The sequence below is a fragment of the Neoarius graeffei genome, chromosome 24 (genome assembly GCF_027579695.1).
Source record: "Neoarius graeffei isolate fNeoGra1 chromosome 24, fNeoGra1.pri, whole genome shotgun sequence".
NCBI lineage: Eukaryota > Metazoa > Chordata > Actinopteri > Siluriformes > Ariidae > Neoarius > Neoarius graeffei.
In genome coordinates, this window is record NC_083592.1 from 59,086,012 (window position 1) to 59,111,863 (window position 25,852).

Consider the following 25,852-nt stretch of genomic DNA (forward strand, 5'->3'; position numbering starts at 1 on the left):
TGCAAATTCACCACAGCACTCATCCTCACCATACCCGACCCAGCCAAGCAGTTCATTGTGGAGGTCGATGCTTCTGAGTCCAGGGTGGGAGCCGTTCTCTCCCAGAGGGCCAATGATAAAAATGTCCAACCCTGCTCCTTCTTCTCTCGCCGGCTGTCCCCTGCTGAGCAGAACTACGACATTGGCGACAGAGAGCTGTTGGCCATCAAGCTGGCCTTGGAGGAGTGGAGACACTGGCTCGAGGGATTGGATCTCCCCTTCATTGTCTGGACCGACCACAAAAATCTAGAATACCTCAAGTCCACCAAACGTCTCAACTCATGTCAAGCCCGATGGTCTCTCTTCTTCTCCCGATTCTGGTTCACGCTCTCCTACCGCCTAGGCTCCAAGAATGGCATACCTGACGCCCTGTCCAGGATGTTCTCTTCCCGCCAGGAGGAGTCTAGAATGCCCGAAACCATCCTCCCCCCCATGCTGTCTGGTGGGGCCACCCTACTTGAGGTAGAGATGTTAGTGCAGAAGGCCCTGGAGCAGGACCCTGGGGCTGGTAACTCTAGCAATATATCACGTAACCATCTGTTTGTTCCCTGTTCTGTGCGAACCCAGGTGCTACAGTGGGGTCATGGCTCCAAGTTGGCTCGTCACCCCGGAGCTGCTCAAACCCTGGCACTCATTCAACAATGCTTCTGGTGGCCATTGATCAAGGGAGACATCCAGGAGTTCGTGTCAGCCTGCGACACGTGTGCCCGGAACAAGACAGCCAATCGACCCCCTGCCAGCTTGCTGAGACTCCTCCCGACTCCTCGTCGACCCTGGTCACACATTGCCCTGGATTTCGTCACAGGACTCCCCAACTCAGGTGGCAACACATGCATTCTCACAGTCATTGACCATTTCTCTAAGTCAGTCCACTTCATTCTTCTGCCCAAGCTTCCCACAGCTAAAGAAACTGCCTAACTACTCATCCTCCACATCTTCCACATACACGGACTCCCCTCTGACATCGTCTCCGACTGGGGTCCTCAATTCACTGAGCAGTTCTGGAGGGCCTTCTGCCAACTCATTGGGGCCTCCTGTAGTCTCTCATCAGGATTCCACCCTCAAACCAACGGCCAGGCGGAACGGGCAAATCAAGACTTGGAAGTGGCACTCGGGTGCATGGCGTCCAGGGATGCTGGTTCTTGGAGTAAGTACCTACCTTGGCTTGAATATGCTCACAACACTCTGCCTTCATCTGGCACAGGTCTCTCTCCCTAGGCTACCAACCACCACACTTCCCCAAACAAGAGGAGAAGGTCACTGTACCCTCAGCCCAGACCTTCATACGCCGCTACAGGAGGACGTGGGCGTTGGCCCGGAGAAGACTCCTACGCTCCACCCTAGCATCCAAGAAGCGGGCTGACAAACGCCGCTCTAAGGCGCCCACCTACCTGGTGGGGCAGCGAGTCATGCTCTCCACGCGCCATCTGCCTCTCAGAACTGTCTCCCGCAAGCTGGCTCCCAGATATGTAGGACCCTTCCTCGTCAGTAAGGTAATCAACCCATGTTCCGTCAAACTGGCATTACCACTCACCATGCGACGCATTCACCCCACATTCCATGTATGAGAGTTGAAACCTCTCGTCTCCAGCCTACACCGCCAAAAAGCTGCTGAAGGTGCGGCAGCAAGGCAGAGGACTTCAGTACCTGGTGGACTGGGAAGGTTACGGTCCCAAGGAGAGAAGTTGGGTCCCCGTCAGGTTCATCTTAGACCCAACCTTCATCACTGACTTCCATCAGCAACACCCTGACGCTCTTCCTAAAGCGCCTGGAGGCGCTCATTGAAGGGGGGGTACTGTCACGCTCCGCCCTGGACATCTGCTCCGCCCTGGACATCTGCTCCTGAGTTTGCAGATCTTCCACATCAGCTCTGATCCGGACCCGGGACAGGAATTCCATCCTGCCTGCTTCTCCGTTCAGCGAGCACTCACCTGCATTCACTTCCTGATCATCACCGCTGCCTTTTTAAACCCTGTTCTCAGCCACAGACAGTGCCAGAACGTCTCGTATGTAGACTGTAGCCATTTTTTTGCCTCGAGAGTTTTTCATGTTTTTTTCCTCCAAGTGTATTTTCATGTCTTTGCCTGCCTCATTTTTCCAAGTCAAGTTTTATGTTTTTTTTTTATACTTGGACTATTTCCGTTATTGTTTTCTTAATCAAGTTTGTTTACATTTTTGCCACGCCTCTTTCTGGATTAAACCTACTACGCTTCTTGGATTACTGTCTGTGTGCGTGTTCTGCTTTTGGGTCCTAATTCACCACACCTCCAGCAACCTTAACAAATACAAATGCAAAACGTTACATTTAGCAAATATAAAGTAAATATATTTGTAAACAAAGAGAAAATTTAACATTTTCATGAAACATTTTTCTCACAGTCTGTCAGCATTTCGATGTTAGCGAATTTAACAGCCCTCTCATGTACGAAGCTAACTGAAGTGCACCGTACAGAAATGTTCCTGGTTCCTCTGTAGTGAATATTTATGATTATCATTCAAATAAATTTTACGCTGTTTTGATTGGCTGAGCGAACTGCAAATAACAGCCAACAAATAATGCTCTGCTCATGCGCAGTTACTTTGCACTTTTTTCAACATGACTCAATTTCTTTGTTATCGTTTGACTCGTCGCACAAACTTTATAATCAGTATTTAAAAAAAAATTGAATGATAAAGCAATTATTGAACTCGGTTTTCACAAAATATCATTATTTGTTAGGGTCAGCCTTGAGCATCAGCAATTAATTGCTTGCTTGCCACAAAGAAATCACGATATTTTGTTCAACCTCATCCAATAATTGCTCAGTATTTACCTCACAGTGTTTGTTGTGAGGTGCGGCTCTGCTGCTGTTTCCTCATGTTGATCATCTGAGTAACGTTACTGTGTTATTGTTGGATAACTGATGAAATAAAACCAGTTCCTGCTGGTTCCTGTTGGTGAACTCTGACCCTGGACACTCTGGCTGTAGGTGTAAAGGTCGTGTGTTCAGATCCCTGCAGTGTTTCTTATAGAAAACTCTGACGATGAACCCTGTGACCTCTGAAATGTGTTGAATCTATTTTCAGGCTTCATGTGGAATTATTTCACTTCTTCCCTACGCTGTTATGAAAGCAGTCTGAGTTTATATATTTAAAATGCAGAACGTTTACAGAGGCTCACATCCTGATGTTAGTGTAATTATTATAAACATCAGCGATGTGTTTTATGGAAATAAAGCAACTGTTGTTCTGGATTTAGCAGAGGCTGGAAAGCGATGTATATCTTGTAGTTTTTTTTACATTTATTCAGGCTTTTTATATGAATAACTATGTACAAGCAGCGCCAGTGAAAATCAGCATAAAATAATAGCAGTGATGAGAAAAAGAAAAGGGAAAGAATACTCTAATGTTAAACATCACCAAAACAAAACAGGACATTCATGCAAATATCACTGATTAGCATAAGGATAACATCAGATCAATTAGGAACAAAACATTCTATTAGACTTCCTTTACAAACCATTAAAACTATTACAATCCATTAGATATCTGTAACAATGTAAACAGACATGTAAACATTTTTCAAGAAACTATTCTCTGAAGCTAATTATTAATTAGTTAGCGTGATATTGAATGCACTAGCTACTGTAACACCAAGCACCTGTCATACAACTGTATATTCGCTAAACACATAGCTAGCTAACTTGCTAATATCTCGGTGAACGTGACAGATGAACATCATGTCCACGTTGTTACTCAGCAACTGATATACTGTATGCTCATATCTGTGATAATGGCTGGCTAATATTCTAGCTGTGAAATCTTTTATACAGGTGCAGTGAGAGTGAATGAGACACGGAATTATCCAGAATGTCAACATTTACCTCAGATATGTTGGTAAATTAATAAAAAAAAAGACTCAGAATAACTACTATTACACTGTAATTACATTTGGCATCGACTTCTAACCAAAATTCATCTGTATACATCATGACAATGCTGTTGCTAGGTAACACGGACACTTGGACATGAAGCATAAGCTGGCTAGACTCAGAATAGCAGTTTATCTAGCTATTATGTTGTTGTTAAGTCGTTTATACAGACACAGTGAGAGTGGAAATGAGACGGAATTATCCGAAACATCAACAATTACCTCAGATATGTTGGTAAATAAATAAATAAAAAGACTCAGAAGAATTAAGATTACACTGTAATTACACTTGGCATCAACTGCTAACCAAAATTCATCTGAATATACATCATGACAGTGCTGTTGCTAGGTAACACTGACGCTCAGACATTAAGCATAAGCTAGCTAGATTCAGAATAACAATTTATCTAGCTGTCATGTGGCTGTTACATCGTTTATACAGATACAACGAGAGTGGAAATGAGACGGAATTATCTGGAATGTCAACATTTACCTCAGATGTGTTGGTAAATTAATTAATAAAAGACTTAGAAGAACTAGAATTACACTGTAATTGCACTTCGCATCGACCGCTAACCAAAATTCATGTGAATATACATCCTGACAATGCTGCTGCAAACACACACTCAGACATTAAGCATAAGCTAGCTAGACTCAGACTAACAATTTATCTAGCTGTCACATGGCTTTTAAGTCATTTATACAAACACAGAGTGGAAATGAGACAGAATTATCTGGAACATCAACATTTACCTCAGATATGCTGTTAAATAACTAAGAAAAGACTCATAACAAGTAAAATTACACTGGTGTTACACTTAGCATCCACCGCTAACACTTCTTTCAACAAATTGTGCACTTGGTCACAGATGTGTGAGTGAATGAAATCTTTTTGTAAAAATCAGTGACACCATATTTGAATGTAGCCTTGGGTGTTAAATAGCTTAGCTAGCTTTGTGATTAGCTGCAAACAATGAAGCAGTAAAAATAATTAATGAAAAGGTCATGAGAGTAACTTCACCTGCGGTCTAACTTATACCAGTAGGGGGCGCTGAGGAGATGTTTTCAACTTTAGCTATTCAAACGCTAAACAGCTAGCGTAATGCTAAATTTATAGCTTACATCAGTGTATAAATATAAAAAACATTATTTATTAATTAAAGTCAAATATTGCACACATTTTACACCTGATCGATCCAGTTCACACTGCAGTGCTGTGTTGTTACACACACACACACACACACACACACACACACGCATGCACACACACACGCACACGTTTCCTGCCCACATCATTTGTTAGCAAGCTGCTACATGTTCACTTGACCTTCAGAGCAAAACACACACACGTGTTCACACACACGCACACACACTGCACGCGCACACACACACACACACACACACACACACACACACACACACACACAGAGGGAAAAAAAATGCTTACCAAGGTCATAGCCTGGCTCGTGTAAGCAATTAGTCTTCAGAACAGAGCTGTTGTAACTTCCTGCAACTTTCATCTCTCTCTCTCTCTCTCTCTCTCTCTTTCTCTCTCTCTCTCTCTCACACTCACACATTTTTAATTTTAAGTAATTTGTGCAAATTTAATGTATGTAGAATAACAAACGTTTAATATAATTCCCAGGAGATGAACTCCACACCATTACTCTTATTAATAATACCAGGATCTATGAATAATCACGAATATGCAAATTAGGAATCACGCTCCACAGCCTCCTGACATCCTGAATATCCCCAACATTAGCTAATTTACCTAGCTAGCTGCTTAGCTAGTAAACTAGCTCACAGTAGTTGAGATTTTTTTTCAAATCTGCCAGAATGTGTTTCAGCGTTACCATGACAACCACACAATCCCATTACATTACCTCATTAGTGCATAATTTGTGGCTATGTTTATGAGTACCATGTGACCCTTTGATGTTTGCGGCTCAGTCTTGACTGTCCCAAAGCAGTGGCGGTATCGTAACATCATGCGGCATTGTGACGGCATATTGATTTAGTGGGTTGATCTGTACTTGCATGTTCAACGTGTTTTAGAGGAATTTATTATTTGCTTTAAATATAATAAGGAATGTAATCGGGTCAAATTCTTTGATCTGAGACAATGTACATGCTAATTAAAGTTAATATTAAAGACAAAAGGGGGGGGTCAATGGGATGGGGTGCAATTACTTTGTAATACAGAAATGAACACGTGTAAAACCAGCGCTCAGCCGTGAACCTGAAGTTTCTCGCCTCCTGATGTGAAAAACCCTTTAATTAAATTTTAATTGAATTCAATTTTGATTTAATTAAAGGAGGAAGCATCAGGACATGCCGTTAAATCAGGTGTCGTTTTAGAGTGTGAAAGTCACACTGAGGGAAAACCGCCGCAAGACTTGATAATAACTTTATACATTTTCTGAAAAAAGCAAACGGAGCTCCTTGGTGTGAATCCAGAGGAATATCACTGAGTACGGCTCTGTCCCAAACCACAGCTCAGCACTATGTCGTGCTTTTACTAGAACATTGGAAATTTAAGAGCCTTGTCCCAGATGTTAAAGTTTATCATTGTTCTTACTAGAACTTCACTCATTTAAAGGCTCCGTCACAAACTACAGTTCATCACTACTTTGTGTTCTTAATCGAACTTCAGCCATTCAAAGGCCTCATCCCAAATGTTAGAGTTCATCACTTGTGGAAAATGCATTTTAAATCTTTCTAATAAGAACCATGATTACACATTCCATGGGTTCTAGAGTTTCAGAAAGAACATAAAATGACTCCTTTACCAATAAGAACACTAACTAACCAGTGATGAACTCCAACTAGAACAGTTATGAATTCTAGTGTTTGGAATGGACTCTTAAAACGGTCAATGTTCCAGTGAGAACACTAACTAGTGAGGAGCTCCAGTTTGGGATGGAAACTTTAAATGGGTGATGTTCTAATAAGAACAGGAAGTAGCAATGAATTTGAGTGTTTGGGATGAAGCCTTAAGACGTTGAGCATTCTTGTAAGAACAATAACTAATTTGGGATGGGAACATAAAATTGCAGACATACAAATAACACTCACTAGCATGCATGCTAACGTTTGGGACAAGGCCTTTAAAGGGCTGGCATTCACAAGTTCAAATTCAAAAAAGTAATGAGCTCTTTAAATGAACATTCTAGTAGGAACAATAATTTATTTGGGATGGAAATATCTAGAAAGAACACAAACTAGTTTGTGGTGGAACCATAAAATGTTTGAGGTACTAATAAGAACACTGACTAGTGATGAATTCTGGGATTTGGGATGTAAACTTTAAATGGGCAACATTCTTGTAGAAATTAGTTTGTGAGTGAATTCTAAAATCGCAAACTTGGTGATATACACTCTCCAGCCACTTTAATAGGAACTTGTTGTTGGTTCTATGATCCCTGTTCTTGGCTGCAGGAGTGGAACCCAGTGTGTTCTTCTGCTGTTCCATGCTGAGATGCTTTTCTGCTCACCACGGTTGAAAAAAATGATTATATGAGTTACTATATCTATCCTTCCTGGCAGCTCGAACCAATCTGTCCATTTCCCTCTGACCCTCTCTTATCAACAAGGCGTTTGTTTCCACCCACAGAACTGTCGCTCACTCACTCAGTGTTTTTTGTTTTCTGCACCATTCTGTGTAAACTCTAGAGACTGTTGTGTGTGAAAACCCCAGGAGATCAGCAGCTTCTGAAATACTCAAACCAGTCCATCTGGATCAAACCAACACCCAGACCACAGTGAGAGAAAGTCACACTGTGAGATCACAGTTCTGATGTTTGAACATTGTGAACATTAACTGAAGCTCCTGATTTGTATCTGCGTGATTTGATGCATCGTGCTGCTGTGGAGGGATCGGCTGATTACAGAACTGCAGAGAACAGCAGGTGGATGTAGGGGTGTTCCTAATAAAGTGGCTGGTGAGTGTATGCTACAATAATTAACGGATTAGCTAGTAGGACATCTATGCTAACTCTCTAATGATACTCTGAAGCTCGCTGTTAAACTTGACCTTCTTGTTAATCGCAACTCATACTTGTGAGTCCGTTTCAATCCACAGAACTCCAAACTATAAATAGTTCTCTGCGAATCTTAAAGATACACCCGGGGCAGTGAATGCAGCCTGGCTAAGTGCTGAAAGCTATAGGAGGCTAACAGCAGGAGAGCAGTCCTCGAGGAGAATAATAATGGTGATAATTTAATTTCAACATCTCAGTGTTGTAAAGAATAAGAGCCCGTCATTGATGAAGACACAGATTTGTTTATTTTCGGAGCAGATGGTTGTGCTTCGGGCCAAAAAGATTTTAAAACTCAGGTTTTGCCTTGCAAATGAAGAGCGCTATCTGAGCATGACGGCGTATTGAAATGTGCTTCATTAGCATTCGCAACAATTTGCAAAACATGTTTCTACTTTCAGCACTAATAGAGAAGACAGGAATCAAAGTGTGTGTGTATGTGTGTGTGTATAAGATGAAACTAAAGGAATTAATATTAGCGACTGTTTGAATTTGCTTCATTAGCATTCATTAGCGTTAGCAAAACGTGTTTCTACTTTCAACACTAATAGAGAACAAAGACATCAAACAGAGTGTGTGTGAGAGAGAGAGTTTTAGCAGATTTAACAATCTTATTTGTATTATTAGATGAAGAGTTGGATGATGGGAAATCCCTGTGGAATTATGGGTAACTGCATGGTGTGGCATGTGGCTTACTTGCCTTTTACTTGGCTGTGTCCCAAATCAAAAGAGTCAAAAACAGCTGGACAGAGAAAGGGAAGAGACACGCACACAGAGAGAGAGAGAGAGAATAAAAATATCTGGCTAATGCTACACCAACAATTTGTCATTGTATTAGCTAAATAGATAACTACAAGCTAACTAGCTATTCTATTCACATTAAGCTAATATGAGGACACATAACTGGCATAGCTGGCTAGTGCTACTCTGAGTTGTCACTGTATGAGTTGAATGTAAATAGATAGCTGTTTAGCAGTGTAATGTAAAAACTGCTGAAGATTGATTAGCGATTGATGCTAAGTGTAATTACAGACTCTTTTTAGTGGTTCGGAGTCTTTTCTTATTGATTTATCAACATATTTGAGGTAAATGTTGACGTTCTGGATAATTCTGTCATTTTCACTCTGTCTATAAATGGCTTCGCAGCTACATGCTAGCTGGATAAATAGTTAGCCTGAGTTGTGAGGTAGCTTCTGCTTTGTGTTTGTGTTTTTCAGTTGCCTAGCAACAGTGTCCTCATGGTTTTATCCACTTGAACAGCGTGTGTAAAGGAAATGTCCTGAATGCACCATAATTTGATTGGATTATTGTTATTTTTTCCGTTAGTGTGCTAGCAACAGTGTGGTGTACAGGGAAGTTGCAGGGTGATTTGGAACACAGCCCAAGAAAATACAACCCGGGAAACACTGTACGACCAAATCTCACTTTTATTTCACCTTACGATCCTCCTGTCAGTGTTCTGTTTTTTTATGCTGAGGGGTTAAAGCCTCTGTGTGTGTGTGTGTGTGTGTGTGTGTGTGTGTGTGTGTGTGTGTGTGTGTGTGTGTGTTGGTCAGACCCCTTTAATTCATCTCTGCTTGCGGCTATAATTGATATTTAGCAGAAAGGTTAATTGTAACAGTGATCTGTTTTAATTAGAGGAGAAATGCGGAGACCTGGCCTGCCCCTGGGAACGCGCACACACACACACACACACACACACACACACTGGGCAGCTGGTCAGAATATCCTCTAGCTGTTATTATTGTTCAATAATAGTTTAGGAATAAAACATGACGGGTTGTGCTGTTGGAAGGAATCCACACCGGAGTGGTGTGATGAAGCGGCGTGACTGTAATCACCCTGAAGCTGATTATTTTCCTATAACAGCATGCATCCAAGTGTTTTATTCCTCTTCCACCACAGCAATTTACACATTAACGCTAACCCTGTGAATGAGCTGTTACTATAGAAATGAGTGTTTCAGAATAAGCGCATTAGTATAAATTTGTACTAGTGTCAGAGCTGCTGTTAAAAATAAATAAATAAATAAATAAATAAATAAGCAACACCTTCTGACCAATCAGAGTCCAGCATTCAGCAGCACTGTGGTGTAAAGTCGTGTGTTTTTTTCGTTTGTTTTTTGTTTTCCAGTTTAAAAGTGTCCTCAGTCAGACGGTCAGGTCGGTGACAGAGTCCAAAGTTCCTGATGTGACCTCGACAGCCAACCGGAGCAGCTCCAAGGACCGCCTTAGTGAGGTAAGTCCCGCCCATTCAGATTGTGAGGTCATAGTGTTAAAAAGCCAGTGATGGATGAGCTTCAGGAGGGAAGGCGTGTTGCTGCTCGGGGCCGGCCGTACTGCACGTTTTTATTGTATTATTTCTCTCACAATTCTGGAATGAAAAAGAATAAATAAAACATGTTTATCCTCAACTTTTGTCCATATTTAACATTTTAGCTCCAAATTAACTTTCACTGTTGTTTTTCTGTAAACACTTGTTTATTTGATTAGGTGGTTTTTAGTTTCACTACAAATATATGTGTAGAATTATACCAGGTGGGTGGAGCACAGAAGCACGGCAGGCCAGAACTGAGTTCTCAATAACTTTTTTTATTTTAGCTTTTCAGCTTTTATATTCACTCATATGTGGCAGATCACAGAATCCAGGGACACATGTCGGCCCGGGGGCATTTTGAGTTGTTGACAGATTCAGAAAGTACAGTTTCTAAGCTTTCCAATGATGCCTTCCATGTGGAGATCTGACAATATTTGAAGAATGTGTGGCCTTTTGAAAGTGTATACCTCTTAAAACAGAAAAGGGAGAAAATCGCCCTCAAAGTTTTCCATCTCAGCTACTCTGGGTGTAGGGCGGGCACATAATGGTGCTCATTTGCATGACATTAAGGAAAGCCCTACCCCCTACGAGCTAGCATGATGCTACTTTCATGTAAACAAAGATCACCACGTCAATTTTCCTTCCATGCAAAGTATGCCCAACACAATTATGAAGTACAAAAATAAGTCCTAAAGTATACTTTAACGTTTTGTGGTTGAAAAATTACTCACACCGTAAGAAAGAAAGATAGCACGATGATGACACAACTAACACAACACTAGTTTCATGTAAAGCCTCGGTCACAACCGGCCGTACAGTACGCGCTCCTACAGCCGGTCTACACGCAAAAAACGCAAGAAATGCACGGAGCGCGCGCATGAAACGCACGAGAGCGCGCGTGTGACGTGCTGATTTTCGAGCCGCAGACCGGCCGCAGAGGTTCTTTGTCATGTCAAACAAACTCTACGGGCGCTTACGTTTTTTTCAGGTTGCAAGACAAACTTACGGCCAACGCGCATCTTTCTCCGTGAACAAAAAAAAAACGCAGCAATTTGGGAAACGCCAAAAATCACACGGCCAAAAAATCGTACGTCCGGTTGTGACCTAGGCTTAACCAAACCACAACACTCTCCGTTACATGCAAAAATAACCACACAGCCTTAGATTAATAAACTCACCCCATCAGAAAGAGAAACGGCGTCTTGCACACACCAATGCCTCCGATGGAATGTAATCCTAGAACGGTCCGTGTATCATCCGATCATTCAAGTATTCCATTCAATCTGGAAAACGAGGTTGCGGGGTTTTTTTGCTAGAAATGGTGATCTCCGATGTAAATACCGAGTGTCTGTTTGCTTCGCGGTGTTTCAGCTCCTCTGCGCTCTGTTTAGCTTCCTCATTCCATAGTGAAATCACACGCCTGTATGCAGGTTAAGTAGCCATGCGCTCAACTCGGATCATACAGCTGATTCGCGGAAAAAACAAACAAATGAGTTAAATCATCATGTGAATGGCCCATATGGTAATTTACCCACACCCCCCAGCAGGCTACAGTCCTGACAAAAACGAGACAATTTGCAACAGAAAATGTATGCTTTTCCAACAAAACAATCTATTATCTGAAATACTGATTGCATTCTTCAAGATCTCAACTTGCACATGATGGAAAAAAAACAAAAATCACAAATTTCGAAAAAAAATGCTTCTTTTGCGATTATCTCGGATTCGTTTCGGCCGACATGTGTCCCTGGATTCTGTGATCTGCCACACACACACACACACACACACACACATATATATATATATATATATATATATATATATATATATATATATATATACTGTATATATACTGTATATATACACACAGTATACACACACACACAGACACAAGTGTTCTGGTCGGGAGAGCTCCCTTCCTCTGCGCTCCCTCTCCTCTTATAGGGCGTGGTCACCTGGGAAGACACACAAACACAGGTTAATTCCCATCAGGTGCAGTGATTCTGCCACTTACCTTCACTGACTCCGCCCTCCCTTCACAGACCGACGCTTGACCACGCCCCCACTGCCACAATATGCTTGCATTTATAAATGGAGAACTTTAGGAGTGAACAGTAATCTGGCTAATGCTAGTTTTCTAATTTTGTTACATTAACTAGCTAAGTGTAACCATGGAAACGATTTCAGGCAGTTCATGAACACAAATATCACTGTTAATAACAATAAAAACTAGCTGAGTTCTGCAGAGCACTTACTGTGTTGAAAGCTTAAAAGAAAGATTAGATCAAGAAAGCTAAGCTAGTGAATGACATTGCAGCTAATCTAGCGAGGGAAAGCTAACCTCGTGAGTAATGTGAAAGCTAACCTAGCAAGTGTAGCTACTGTGTAACTCTGTAATTGTTCGGTTGTTAAATGTAAGTTGAATCCAGATTTTCGTCACAGGCGTTACCTCAGACAGAGGGCTGCTCATTACAACCCGATTCCAAAAAAGTTGGGACAAAGTACAAATTGTAAATAAAAACGGAATGCAATGATGTGGAAGTTTCAAAATTCCATATTTTATTCAGAATAGAACATAGATGACATATCAAATGTTTAAACTGAGAAAATGTATCATTTAAAGAGAAAAATTAGGTGATTTTAAATTTCATGACAACAACACATCTCAAAAAAGTTGGGACAAGGCCATGTTTCCCACTGTGAGACATCCCCTTTTCTCTTTACAACAGTCTGTAAACGTCTGGGGACTGAGGAGACAAGTTGCTCAAGTTTAGGGATAGGAATGTTAACCCATTCTTGTCTAATGTAGGATTCTAGTTGCTCAACTGTCTTACGTCTTTTTTGTCGTATCTTCCGTTTTATGATGCGCCAAATGTTTTCTATGGGTGAAAGATCTGGACTGCAGGCTGGCCAGTTCAGTACCCGGACCCTTCTTCTACGCAGCCATGATGCTGTAATTGATGCAGTATGTGGTTTGGCATTGTCATGTTGGAAAATGCAAGGTCTTCCCTGAAAGAGACGTCGTCTGGATGGGAGCATATGTTGCTCTAGAACCTGGATATACCTTTCAGCATTGATGGTGTCTTTCCAGATGTGTAAGCTGCCCATGCCACACGCACTAATGCAACCCCATACCATCAGAGATGCAGGCTTCTGAACTGAGCGCTGATAACAACTCGGGTCGTCCTTCTCCTCTTTAGTCCGAATGACACGGCGTCCCTGATTTCCATAAAGAACTTCAAATTTTGATTCGTCTGACCACAGAACAGTTTTCCACTTTGCCACAGTCCATTTTAAATGAGCCTTGGCCCAGAGAAGACGTCTGCGCTTCTGGATCGTGTTTAGATACGGCTTCTTCTTTGAACTATAGAGTTTTAGCTGGCAACGGCAGATGGCACGGTGAATTGTGTTCACAGATAATGTTCTCTGGAAATATTCCTGAGCCCATTTTGTGATTTCCAGTACAGAAGCATGCCTGTATGTGATGCAGTGCCGTCTAAGGGCCCGAAGATCACGGGCACCCAGTATGGTTTTCCGGCCTTGACCCTTACGCACAGAGATTCTTCCAGATTCTCTGAATCTTTTGATGATATTATGCACTGTAGATGATATGTTCAAACTCTTTGCAATTTTACACTGTCGAACTCCTTTCTGATATTGCTCCACTATTTGTCGGCGCAGAATTAGGGGGATTGGTGATCCTCTTCCCATCTTTACTTCTGAGAGCCGCTGCCACTCCAAGATGCTCTTTTTATACCCAGTCATGTTAATGACCTATTGCCAATTGACCTAATGAGTTGCAATTTGGTCCTCCAGCTGTTCCTTTTTTGTACCTTTAACTTTTCCAGCCTCTTATTGCCCCTGTCCCAACTTTTTTGAGATGTGTTGCTGTCATGAAATTTCAAATGAGCCAATATTTGGCATGAAATTTCAAAATGTCTCACTTTCGACATTTGATATGTTGTCTATGTTCTGTTGTGAATACAGTATCAGTTTTTGAGATTTGTAAATTATTGCATTCCGTTTTTATTTACAATTTGTACTTTGTCCCAACTTTTTTGGAATCGGGGTTGCACAATATTAGACCATGCCCACTGGGCCTGTCTCACATTGGTATGATCAGTGACTCAGCTGCTATTTGAGTGTTTTTACATGTTTACATCTCGTTTTGTAGACACTTTGTTTAAAAAATTGTCCTGTTTTCTTGAAGATATTAAAATATTCATTCGTTAAGAAACACAGAGGATTTTTTTATTAGCGAGGTCAAACTCTGTGCCCTTGACATCATCAGGGATCATAAAATGATCGTGTAGTCGGAAACTGGAGGCATCAATCATCTGTAATGAATAAGTAATGGATAATTTCCCCTCAGGGATTGTTAAAGTGCATCTATCTATCTATCTATCTATCTATCTATCTATCTATCTATCTATCTATCTATCTATCTATCTATCTATCTATCTAAAACTCTGTGTGTGTGTGTGTGTGTGTGTGTGTGTGTGTGTGTGTGTGATTTTAGATGCAGACTGGGAACGGGGGGGATGTGAGAGGGGTGAAATAATAAGGCGATACGCCAGAGTAATGAGAATTTATGTCTAATTCCCGCGTGGCTCGTTTTAAATGAATCCTGAATATGCTTCTCTAACTAATGCCTGTCAAACGCCAGGCAAATTCACTCAGGCAGAGCGAGGGAGAGAAAAAAAGATGAGAGGAGAGATGAGAGGAGGGGTACACGTCTCTCCGAATGGGCGATGATGAGGAGGAGGAGGGAGCGAAGAAAAGGCTCTTAATGAAGAGATTAAATGCTCTGTTCCTGATGGAAATTAGAGGACGAGAGACATATCAGGCTTTTATCATCTCTCTCTCTCTCTCTCTCTCTCTCTCTCTTTGTCTCTCTCTATTTTTTCTGTAAGCTTTCTATCTGTCTATCTCTGTCTCTCTCTCTGTCTATCTTTCTATCTATTTCTTTCTCCATCTGTATCTCTCTCTCTCTCTCTCTCTCTGTCTCTCTCTCTCGTTTCTCGCTGATTGGAGCAAAAAGGCTGCATTTTTTTTAAAATGAAAAATATCTGACAGGGCGAGAGAGAGGAGGAGGGGCGGCAGGATGGAGGCCGATAAAAGCCTGACAGTTTTGACAGTGAAAAGCGACAGAACGGAGAGAGAGAAAGGGAGGGAGCGAGAGAGGGAGACGGAGAGAGGGAGGGCTGAGAGCAGTGAGGAAAATTGCAGGCTGCGCTGGCTGACAGTGTTGATCTGCCATTTCCCTCTAATCTCCTGCCAAAAGTAACGGCGCTAAGAAGCAGGACGCCGTGCCCACGTCGTTTGTACCTGTCTATCACACAGGGAGGAGAGAAAAGAGAGAGAGAGAGAGAGAGAGAGAGTCAGCACAACGGCACTAATGCTACCTCTCTAAACATGGTTGCATTGTTAAATGCAGCAAAGTCTCTCAGAATGCACGTTCCTCATTCTGTGTTCCAAACCTTCTGATGCACACTCGTCCACTTCCCCTTGATTTCACTCCCTTAGTCACTTGGTGACACTATAAATTAGATATGTTCCTCTATTTTCTCTTTAAGTTTCACGTCTTGCGTATTTTCATGGTTGATGAGAAACAGTTGTAGCTGTATATCACTTCGGAAGCTAACTAGTTAAAATACAACTTAAATAAAGTGCTAGTTAGGTGAAAATCAGCCATACCAGTTTATATTAGACTTCGTACGAGTTTTGTTCTCAGCTTACATTAGGAAAGTGAGCTAACTGTACTAGCTACATACACTCACCAGAGGCAGCAACGATCTCTGCTACTTCCTCCTGAGCTTTATTTTTCTTCCTAACGTCTCTATATCGCTTCGGCTGCATTGTTCTTCCTGCCAAGATTGATCCTGTCAGCCGCTAGCTAGTTATTAGCTAATTAATCGAATAGCTACTTAGTGAATCAATAATCAGTGTAGCAAATTAATTATTTCAGTGTAACTATTCTTACTGCATGAGGTGATTGGTTTCACTGATAGCTTGATAATCAGTACCTTATTAGCGAAAGCCTAAGCTGACTATCTGAATTGCTAACTAGCTAGCAGCTACCACAATAGTTATATTAGCTTACAAACCTGCTAGCCAGACAATTAGTATCTTAGCTAGTTAGCAAGTCAGATCTTGCAAGCTTCTAAGCTAAGATAACTGTTGTGTTCACTGTTACACTTATTTTCCTAGCTAGTTATCAAATAAGCTAATCACCTGGTGTTTTCCAAGCTGTCTTAGCTGTGAACCAGACAGTTAATATCCGAGCTTATTAGCTTTCTCAAATATCTCTTTACTTTGTTGAAAGGAATTTTTTTTTTCAAAAATCAAAAAAGAAACTATTACACAGCTAGGATATTCTTACTGCTGACATTGATTGTATTAGCTCCGAGCTAACAAACTAGTAATAGTGAGTTAGCATGCAGTTAGCATTTAGTGATGATGGAGTGTTTGGTTGGTTTGCATTTTTCATATTAGCAAAAAAAAAAGAAAGAAAGAAAGAAAAAAGAAACCCTTTAATTTTATTCAAATTTATATTAATGTTTTACCAAAACAAAAGGATGATTAAAGTTTGAGTAAACTTCCTCTTCAGCTGGACACTCAATCAGGGATTAAGTTAGCGATCATGCTGGCTAGTGAACTAGCCTGCTGACTAGCTGAAGGAGACAAGTGAACAGTAACAGAACGGCTATTATGGTGGTGGTAAGTGGACAAGGGCAGGTTAAGAACTGAATTGGAACGCAGAAGAGGAGAATCTCAGTGAGTTTTTTATTATTCGTCGGCTTCATGCTCGGCTGCTCATGATTGGCTCCTGTTCATGCACAGCTCCGCCTTTTAATCGACTGTCAGTTTGGAACTGTACAAAAGCTGTGACCAGGTCATCCCTCCTGCCTCATTCCCGAGGGTCGGAGAGTTCTCTCGTTTCAGACGCCATTTATTCAAATCCAAAACCTCACTGGCCTTTTCTATGGAGGATGATGATGATGATTATTATTATTATTATTATTATAGATAAATAATATTTGTTTATATCTTAAATATTGTGTTCATAAAAATCTGTCGGTGGTGGACTGAATAAACAGACATTGTTTATAGGAAGTGTGTAGGCAGTGGGGGCTGTGATACACAACCTGGAGGATGCAGTTCAGATTCAAACGCCACACATTTTATATACATAAGCTTTTAAAGAATATATCAGTGAGGTATTAATCAGATTGGACTAACGCTGAAGTTTCTGATTGGAAAATTTAAGAGTCCTCTTTAAAACACAACTGAAGTGGTAAAGCATCTTACATCTGTATTATATAGGAATGTGTGAGTTCTTCAAGTTGTATATCGATAAAACATACAGTAAATAGAAAAACCTTCTAACGCTGGTGCTGTAGCCTTCATCCAGCTGCTCAGTAACAAAATAATTTAGCCTTGTTTGCATTTTTCAGAAAAATGTTTTAGGCCTTGTTGAACTCCGTCGTTATAGCAAACAGGGAGGATGTTAGAAGGGCGTTATTCGCACTACATCTGACTCATAACAGGAGTAGGAGCCATGCATCTGAAGTTATAATAATGGTGGCTGTGAACTTGAAAGACGGCATCAAGAACTCTCCAATCACTTTAGAGCAGACCACATGAAGATGATGTCAACTGACGGCTGATTTTTTAAAAAGTGGGCGTGTCTGGAGGGCAGAGAGCTGCGTCCCCGCGGGAAATGTGACTCAACCAATTGGAAAGCAGCCTCAGATCACCTGATTGAAAAATATTTAAGGATTGATATAGACCCTTGTTTAGTCGACACCCTTGAACCAGGAAGTGTTTCTATTCACACAGAAAATTAATATATTTGTGGAACCAATTTTAATGAATGCTGACAGATCACCAGGCTCATTGTAAGTGGAAATGATTTATCCATCCATCCATCCATTCATTATCTGTAACCGCTTATCCTGTACAGGGTCGCAGGCGAGCTGGATCCTATCCCAGCTGACTATGGGCGAAAGGCAGGGTACACCCTGGACAAGTCGCCAGGTCATCATAGGCCTGACACGTAGAGACACACAAGGAAATGGTTTTTATTTCTGCATTATATAATTCATTTATGTTTAACATGTTTATGTAGACTTTCTTCTCTAGATATTTGGGGGGGCACGCCAGTGCCCCGTATTGTCGAGGCCCCACTGCATGTAGGAACGACAGCAGAACTTCCACGGCGCTTTTGTTTTATGTCCCCGTGTCATGAACATTGCGTGATGTGTGTGTTTGTGTATTTTGCACACATTTCTCACATAAAACCATAAAAAAATCAGATAGAAATGTGGAGCAGGAGAGTCTGGTTTTATAAAGCAGATTAAACTGAGCTTTATGCCCTGTTCAGGGTGAAGCTTGGCGAAGATCAGATGAAACTTCAGAGTTTATTCAGAACTTTGTGTAATTTTTATCACAAAAACATGAAAAACACTGGAAAACTGTAGTGTTGAATTTTCACTGTGCCTGGGTTCAGATAATGAGGTTTTTTAATGTGTTAATTTGATAAAAATACAGTTTGTGTCACATTTTACAGAGCTAGGTGTAGATTATGATTATCTCAGTGTGTGAGTTCTCGTTCCACCGCTAAACAGTGTGAGGCAGAACTACTCACATACCACCCACAAGCCTATTTATTTGTTTGTTTGTTTGTTACATTATTTTATTCATAAAGCACTTTCCATTTTGAGTTCCAAATCTCAAAGTGATCTACATAAAATAAAAAAAATAAAAAAATAGACAAAGAATACAACAACATGGAGTCAAATAAACAAAATATCCTGTGAGAAAAAAGAGGTCGCGTGAGCAGGAACGTGGTCATGTTAGTTTCTGGGGATGGGGTAAAAGGGGAGGAGTCATAACCACATGGCTAATTCTGATTGGTCCATTTATAACATTGCTGTACCAGATGAAAGCCCTGCCCACTTTGAAAAAAGAAATTCAGAAATTATCTGGAAAAATAACATTCTTTTCTTTCACAGTTGGTGGTCAATTAATTAATTTATTATTATTATTATTATTATTATTATTATTATTATTATTATTATTAATCTTCCAGTGGTGTTTGTGTGTAAGAGTGTTCATCAGTCTGAGTTAATTTATTTTTGAAAATAAATGTGACAGTTGTATTGCTGTAAAATATGAAGTTGGGCTTATCATGACATGACGTTGCTAAGTAGTGCGCACTACAGGAGGTTAGCACGGGGTGCTGAGACTTACGAAGCTCAGACCGGAATGTGCCAGAATGTTCTGCTGCTCTTTCAGCTCTAAATCCTCATTATCATTTAAATAGGGCTCACTTTCTAGCCTGAATACGACAATGTGAATGAAGCAGGGCCACGGGGAGGCTAATTCCACCAATCTGTGCCCTGTGTGTGTGTGTGTGTGTGTGTGTGTGTGTGTGTGTGTGTGTGTGTGTGTCATTTTTTCACTCTCTCTCTCCTTCTCTTTTTGATTTATACGGTGTGTAAGGGCATGTAGGGGGGATAATGTGGGGCACCTATATACCTATACTGTTACGCTGGTGTGTTATATGAGCGAGAGAGAGAGAGAGAGAGAGAGAGAGAGAGAGTGTGTGTGTGTGTGTGTGTGTGTGTGTGTGTGTGTGATGTCATGGGGGGTTACAGAGTGGAATAGTGTTGATTCCCGCTGTGCTGCCTCGCTGGTGTTCTCTAATTGACACAGAGGGGGCTGAGTGTGTGTGTGTGTGTGTGTGTGTGTGTGTGTGTGTGTGTGTAAGAGAGATTGAATTCGAGGCAAGGACGAAATTGGTGTAGCAGAAAAGTCTCGGTCAAACCCCCTCCCCTCCTCCTCCCCCCGAGACGTGGCCACAAATTGCCAATCGACAAAAAGAGGAAAGCGGAAAAACGAGGGAGAAAATGGAGGAAGGGAATAAATGAGGGAGGGAGGGAGGGAGGGAGGGATCTTGATCTTCAGTCCTGTAGTAATTCCTCCAGCTGAGAGGAACCAACCACCAGGGAGCGAGACCTCGAACATCCAATTAACATCCGTTCTGACTGTGCTGGTTTGACCCCGGACGGCACTCTAATCCTCGTCCACTCGGCCACTTCCCCTTCGTCAGGTCCCCTTGGCCATTTTATAACCTCTTCTGTTAGTTAATAGATGAAGAGTTGAATTGACACCGCTGTGGACTTCGGGAGCATGGTTTACCTATGATGCCTTGCAGCAGGAATCTGACCCAGGGTCCTCCTTGAATTGGCGGATAAGCTGTTAATAAAACGGGTCACATTTCAAATCTTCGTTAGTTAGTTGGTTAATTATTGCTCATTTCAGTGTCTATTGTAGAGAACAAAAGTAAGACATGCAACTAAGAATCGTAAATCATTGGATTAAAAACATAATAAACATGCGATCAGGATTTGAGAGGAAAAGCTGCATGTAAACAATCCTGTAGCGTTAATGAAGTGTTTCAGTGAGAGAATTCACTGTTCTGCTCACACTGCTCTTACTGCTGCTGTTCTTGCTGCTGTTATTACTGTCACGGTTACGGTTGTAGCTGTTACTGTTGTTGCTGTTGTTGCTGCTGTTTTGTGTTGTTTCTGTTGTTGTTGCTGTTATTGATTTGTTGTTGCTGTTGTTGTTGTTACTGATGTTGTTGCTGTTGTTATTGTTACTGTTGTTGCTGCTGTTGTTTTTGTTGTTGCTGATGTTATTACTCTTACTGTTGTTGGTGTTGCTGTTGTAGTTGATGTTGTTACTGTTGTTGTTGTTGCTGTTGTTGTTGTTGTTGCTGTTATTGATTTGCTGTTGTTGCTGATGTTATTACTCTTACTGTTGTTGGTGTTGCTGTTGTTGTTGTTACTGTTGTTGTTGCTGCTGTTTTGTGTTGTTGCTGTTGTTGTTGTTGTTGCTGTTATTGATTTGCTGTTGTTGCTGTTACTGTTGTTGTTGCTGTTGTTGTTGTTGTTGTTGTTGCTGTTATTGATTTGCTGTTGTTGCTGTTACTGTTGTTGTTGCTGTTGTTGTTGTTGTTGTTGCTGTTATTGATTTGTTGTTGCTGTTGTTGCTGTTACTGTTGTTGTTGTTGTTGTTGTTGTCGCTGTTGTTGTTGTTACTGTTGTTGTTGTTGCTGTTGTTGTTGTTGTTGTTGCTGTTGTTGTTGTTGCTGCCGATGTTGTTGTTGTCACTGTTGTCACTGCTGTTGTTGTTGTTGTTGCTGTTGTTGTTGTTGCTGTTGTTGCTGTCGATGTTGTTGTTGTCACTGTTGTCACTGCTGTTGTTGTTGTTGTTGTTGTTGAATGAGACAGTGTGACCATGCCAGCCCGAAACAATACTCACACTATGAAATCTTTCTTTTCCAAAAACACTACCTGCTGTGTTTTAAAGTCTGACTGTGTGCCTGCTGTTGCCCTGTAATATTTAAAATCGAGCACATGCAACACATTTTAAAGAGTTGAAGAGAAAACCACAGAGTTTCATGCAGAGTCCCGGCAGAACCGCCGTGTTCCAACGTCTGTGCTGCTCACGGTTCTCTTCTCAGAACCTCCAAAAAAACAGTTCACTGACGGCTGAAGGTTCCTCCAGGTTCTTTGGTTTCTCCAGTTGAACTGGGGACCAGCCACAGCTCCAGACGTGACTGACACACAGCATGTGATTGAGTTCCTGCATGTCATAGGACAGGGCCTGATCTCACTAACGTTACTCACACGACAAAAAAAAACCAAACACGAGCATCACGAAAAAAATCATCTAACATTAAACACTACAGGAAACATCAGACTCCAGCTGTGTGTCTTTGAACACAAAAATAAGGAGAAACATTTAAAACCTCGAATTTAAGATGAGAGAGGGGACACACACACACACACACACACACACACACACACGGGGCGTTTATTAGATAAGTAAATAAAAATTAAGAGTGTTTCCTGAAATATCAGTCCACTGATTGACCTGATTACGATGTTATGATGAATCGCATCAAAATGCTGACCTTCTCTGTGGTGTTAGCATCGATTAAAAGTTTTATTTCAGACTCTTAACAGAACAACTCAGGCATCTGGAATGTTGTGGTGGGTTTTTTGTGCTATTTTCCTCCGAGTAGATAGCAACAAACAGCAGCCATGTTCACTAACATCTTCGCAATAAAGTGGAATTTAGAGATGAACACTTGCTAACTTTAGCTAAACAGTTTATAGTCTGTGTTCAGTTTGAATTTTATTCCGTTGAGTGGGCGTGACCGCTGGTACCACAGTGTTGTCATGCTGCATAGTTAGCAAGCATCCTGCCTAGCATGCTAGCCAAGGAGGAATTCAGCTAGTTAACGATGAAGGAATGTAACTTCAGCTACACAATTCTCACTGCCTTCATGTGAGAAATGGCGTGTACATGTGAACAGCTTTCCTCACTGCTGTTTGTTTTTTTCATGTCGTGTGTATACATTGATAACTAAAACGTACTCGGTTTTATAAGCTAGCGTTTTTTATTTATGTGTTTCATTAGCTTGATGCACAACATGGAGCCCCAGAGTTCATCACCGTAATGATAACATTTCATGCACTAATGTTCTGCACATGAGAACAGGAACTAAAACGTTTCACTACAAACAGATAAAAAAGTGTGACGAATGTGGGAAATTAAATAAATAAATAGAAATGTACCTGTAGTTGGGAACAGCGGCATCAGTGTGATGTGGTGATGAGTTGTTATCCCGGACGGGCTCCTCACGGACACGCTGATGCAATAACGAGGCTGAGGCACAAACACACAAAAATAACAAAGATATCGAAAAAATTTTGACTTTTTAAAAAAATCATTTAGATTTTTTGGACTCTGTGTGTGACACTAATGCAGCAGCGGCCCTGAGTGAAGGTGAGCGGGTTTGAGAGGTGAAGACTACAGATTATAAAATATAGAAAAAAAAAATTCTTGATAATATGCACATGCCATTTTACAGCCATATTTCTGCAGCAGTGTGTGACAGAGGAAGTCAAAAATATGACCCTGAGCACCAATTTGTCCAGAGAGAGAGAGAGAGAGAGAGAGAGAGAGATGGAGGTGTGTGGGTGAATGAGGGGAGGGAAAAGGTTAATGTGAATATTGATATTAAAGTGATGCAGCTTCATCATGTCTCTGTCACATCTTAAAGGTCAGCTCTCTCTCTATTTCTGTATCTATCTCTCTGTCTCTCTCTCTCTATTTCTGTATCTCTCTCTCTCTTTCTGTCTCTCTATTTCTTTCTCTCTGTCTCTCTCTCTGTTTCTGTCTCTCTGTCTATTTCTCTCTCTCTGTCTCTCTCTCTGTTTCTGTCTCTATGTCTATTTCTCTCTCTCTCTCTCTCTCTCTCTCTCTCTCTCTCTCCCACACTCTCCCCCCCCCTCTCTCTCTCTCTGCACTGCATGCTGGGAGTTTGGGTGTGTGAGTGTGAGTGAAAGCGATGAATGAGTTTTTGCTTGTTTTGAAATATTTCATTGCTTTTCTACGCTTTCTCTTTTTTCCCCTTTACTGTATGACAAGGTAAGAAAATATTCCTTTGATTTTGGTTTTGATTATTAGAAAGTGGCGGAGGAGTAGTCAGTCGGAGTTTGGTGGTGTGCAGGATGGCGTCCCTCCCTGGTGGAGGTTCGCCGCCCGTGTCAGTCAGACACAGGGTCAGGATCGCGGCTGACCCGCGCTTTACTGTTGAGGATGTTTTACTTGCTGTTGGTGAAAAAGTGGGTCATAAAAATATTTTCTATGGCTCAAGAATGAATAAAGCTGTGGTGGTGTTTTTGAGAGAGGAGCGTTTGGTTTGTTCCTTGGCTGAAAGTGGTGTTATTTTAGATGATAGTTTAGTTGTAGTTTCTCCGCTAGCTGTACCGACCACTAGAGCGACCGTATCAGGAGGGAGCGCCTCCCTTCATCCCTAACGAAGCGCTGGAGAGAGTTACAGCGGTTTGGGAAGCTCGCGAGCGGATTTAAAACTGTTCACCTCGGCTGTAAAGACCCGAAGCTGCAGCATGTTCAGTCTCTGCGGAGACAGGTTTATATTCCTCAACTCTCCATCACTGGAAATCTCATTTAGGGTGAAATATGAGGAGGGGTATTACATGGTGTACGCTAGTTCTGGAAATATGAAATGTTTTGAGCATGGGGAGGTTGGACATAAGCGCAAGTGGAGAGTGAGACCGCGGACAGAAACTCAGGTTTAGACACCGAGGCCGGGGAGGGCAGCTCCTCTCGGGTCAGGATCGAGTCTCAGACTCACACTGAGGGGACACCTGCGGCGGAGACACCAGGGGGCGTGGCTCAGCCAGGCACTGAGGGGGCATCTGCGGTGGAAACACCCAGAAGTGAAGCCATGACCGAGGACGAGCAAGAAGTAAACACTGTCCCAAACAGTCCCCAGCCCAGTCAGGGGGAAACGCCCAGCAAACCGAGCAGGTTCAAGAGACAGAAGCAGTGCCAGGACGAGGAAACACTGCAACATTTATGGCTAAAGTGCGGAAGGTTAAGAAGCTTATTTGGTTTACTGAAGGAATGGTTCAGGGAATTTGAAGAGGAGCTGAGCGAGGCAACTTTCATTTTCAGTTTAAAATACAGTGCATCAAAACGAAGGAAAATTAGTCTTAACTTTCTGATGAGGCTAAAATGAGCATTTGGCTCACAAGGAGAAACAAAATGCTGGGATCAGGGTCGGTCGATTCTGTTCTCATGACCAAAGGTCTAGTGGCAGCTCGGCTGAAAATAGAATTTGTTTATTATAAAATGACCTGGTGTAGATGAGTTTGTTGAAATGTGGGACGAGGAGACGTGTTATGTTGTGTGTCTGATGAATCTTTGCTTCTGTCTTTTTAAATGACGATATAAATAACAGACTGTCAATTGTGGCACAAGAATATTAGTATGTGTATATACATATACTGTTAAAGTTTTACCAAATTGTGATTGAATTGTTCATTTTATTTGTTTATTTGTTGTATTTGTTCATATGCTTGTCAGATGAATCAAAATTGTATCAACTAAAATTGTTGTGTCAATAAAGACTAGTTGAAGGTCTCTCTCTCTCTCTCTCTCTCTCTCTCTCTCTCTGCAGAGCTCCACACACTCTCTGTCAGGACGTGGTTATTCGGTAAGTGTGACATTTCCTCTCTCGGCGGTGGACGGTTTTAATTATGTTAACGAGAGTGATGGTGAAACAGTGATATTACTGTCATTACTCTTTGATGATGATCTGATTAAATTGCCGAAGGTGTCCCAGTGCATTCTGGGTAAATGGGCCCTTTCTGTATATTTATGGGCCGTTTCATTTGCAGAGGAGGTGTGGCTATGGCTCTGTGTGTATGTGTGTGAGGTTTGATGTGAATGCTGATGCTTCCTCCGCGTTGCTCTTTTGTTCCTGAAGAATCAGATCTGCTGAAGTCAGACGCAGCCGTGTGCTGATCTCCACATTGTTAACAATACTGTTAGTCATGAGCCGTATTCAGAGCACAGTGAGGATTTAGTACTGACATTACACACTTCAGCTCTCAGAGCTCAGACGTAACTACGCACTGGAGCACTACGATATGCG

At 41.6% G+C, this 25,852-nt stretch overlaps 1 protein-coding gene across 10 annotated transcripts in view; it reads left to right on the plus strand.

Annotated features, from left to right (window-relative positions):
• Positions 1-25,852, plus strand: part of fbrsl1 (fibrosin-like 1) — a 458,282-nt gene that overhangs the window by 104,711 nt on the left and 327,719 nt on the right. For 9 of the 10 annotated variants that reach the window (XR_009651461.1, XM_060907558.1, XM_060907552.1 and 6 more), the window contains exons 3-4: positions 10,123-10,227; positions 25,376-25,411. Coding sequence is in view for 9 of the 10 variants with exons in the window: in XM_060907558.1 (XP_060763541.1) it covers positions 10,123-10,227; positions 25,376-25,411 (141 nt within the window). In the remaining variant the exon portion in view is untranslated. The remainder of the gene's footprint in view (positions 1-10,122; positions 10,228-25,375; positions 25,412-25,852) is intronic. The other variant, XM_060907557.1, reaches the window with a different exon arrangement.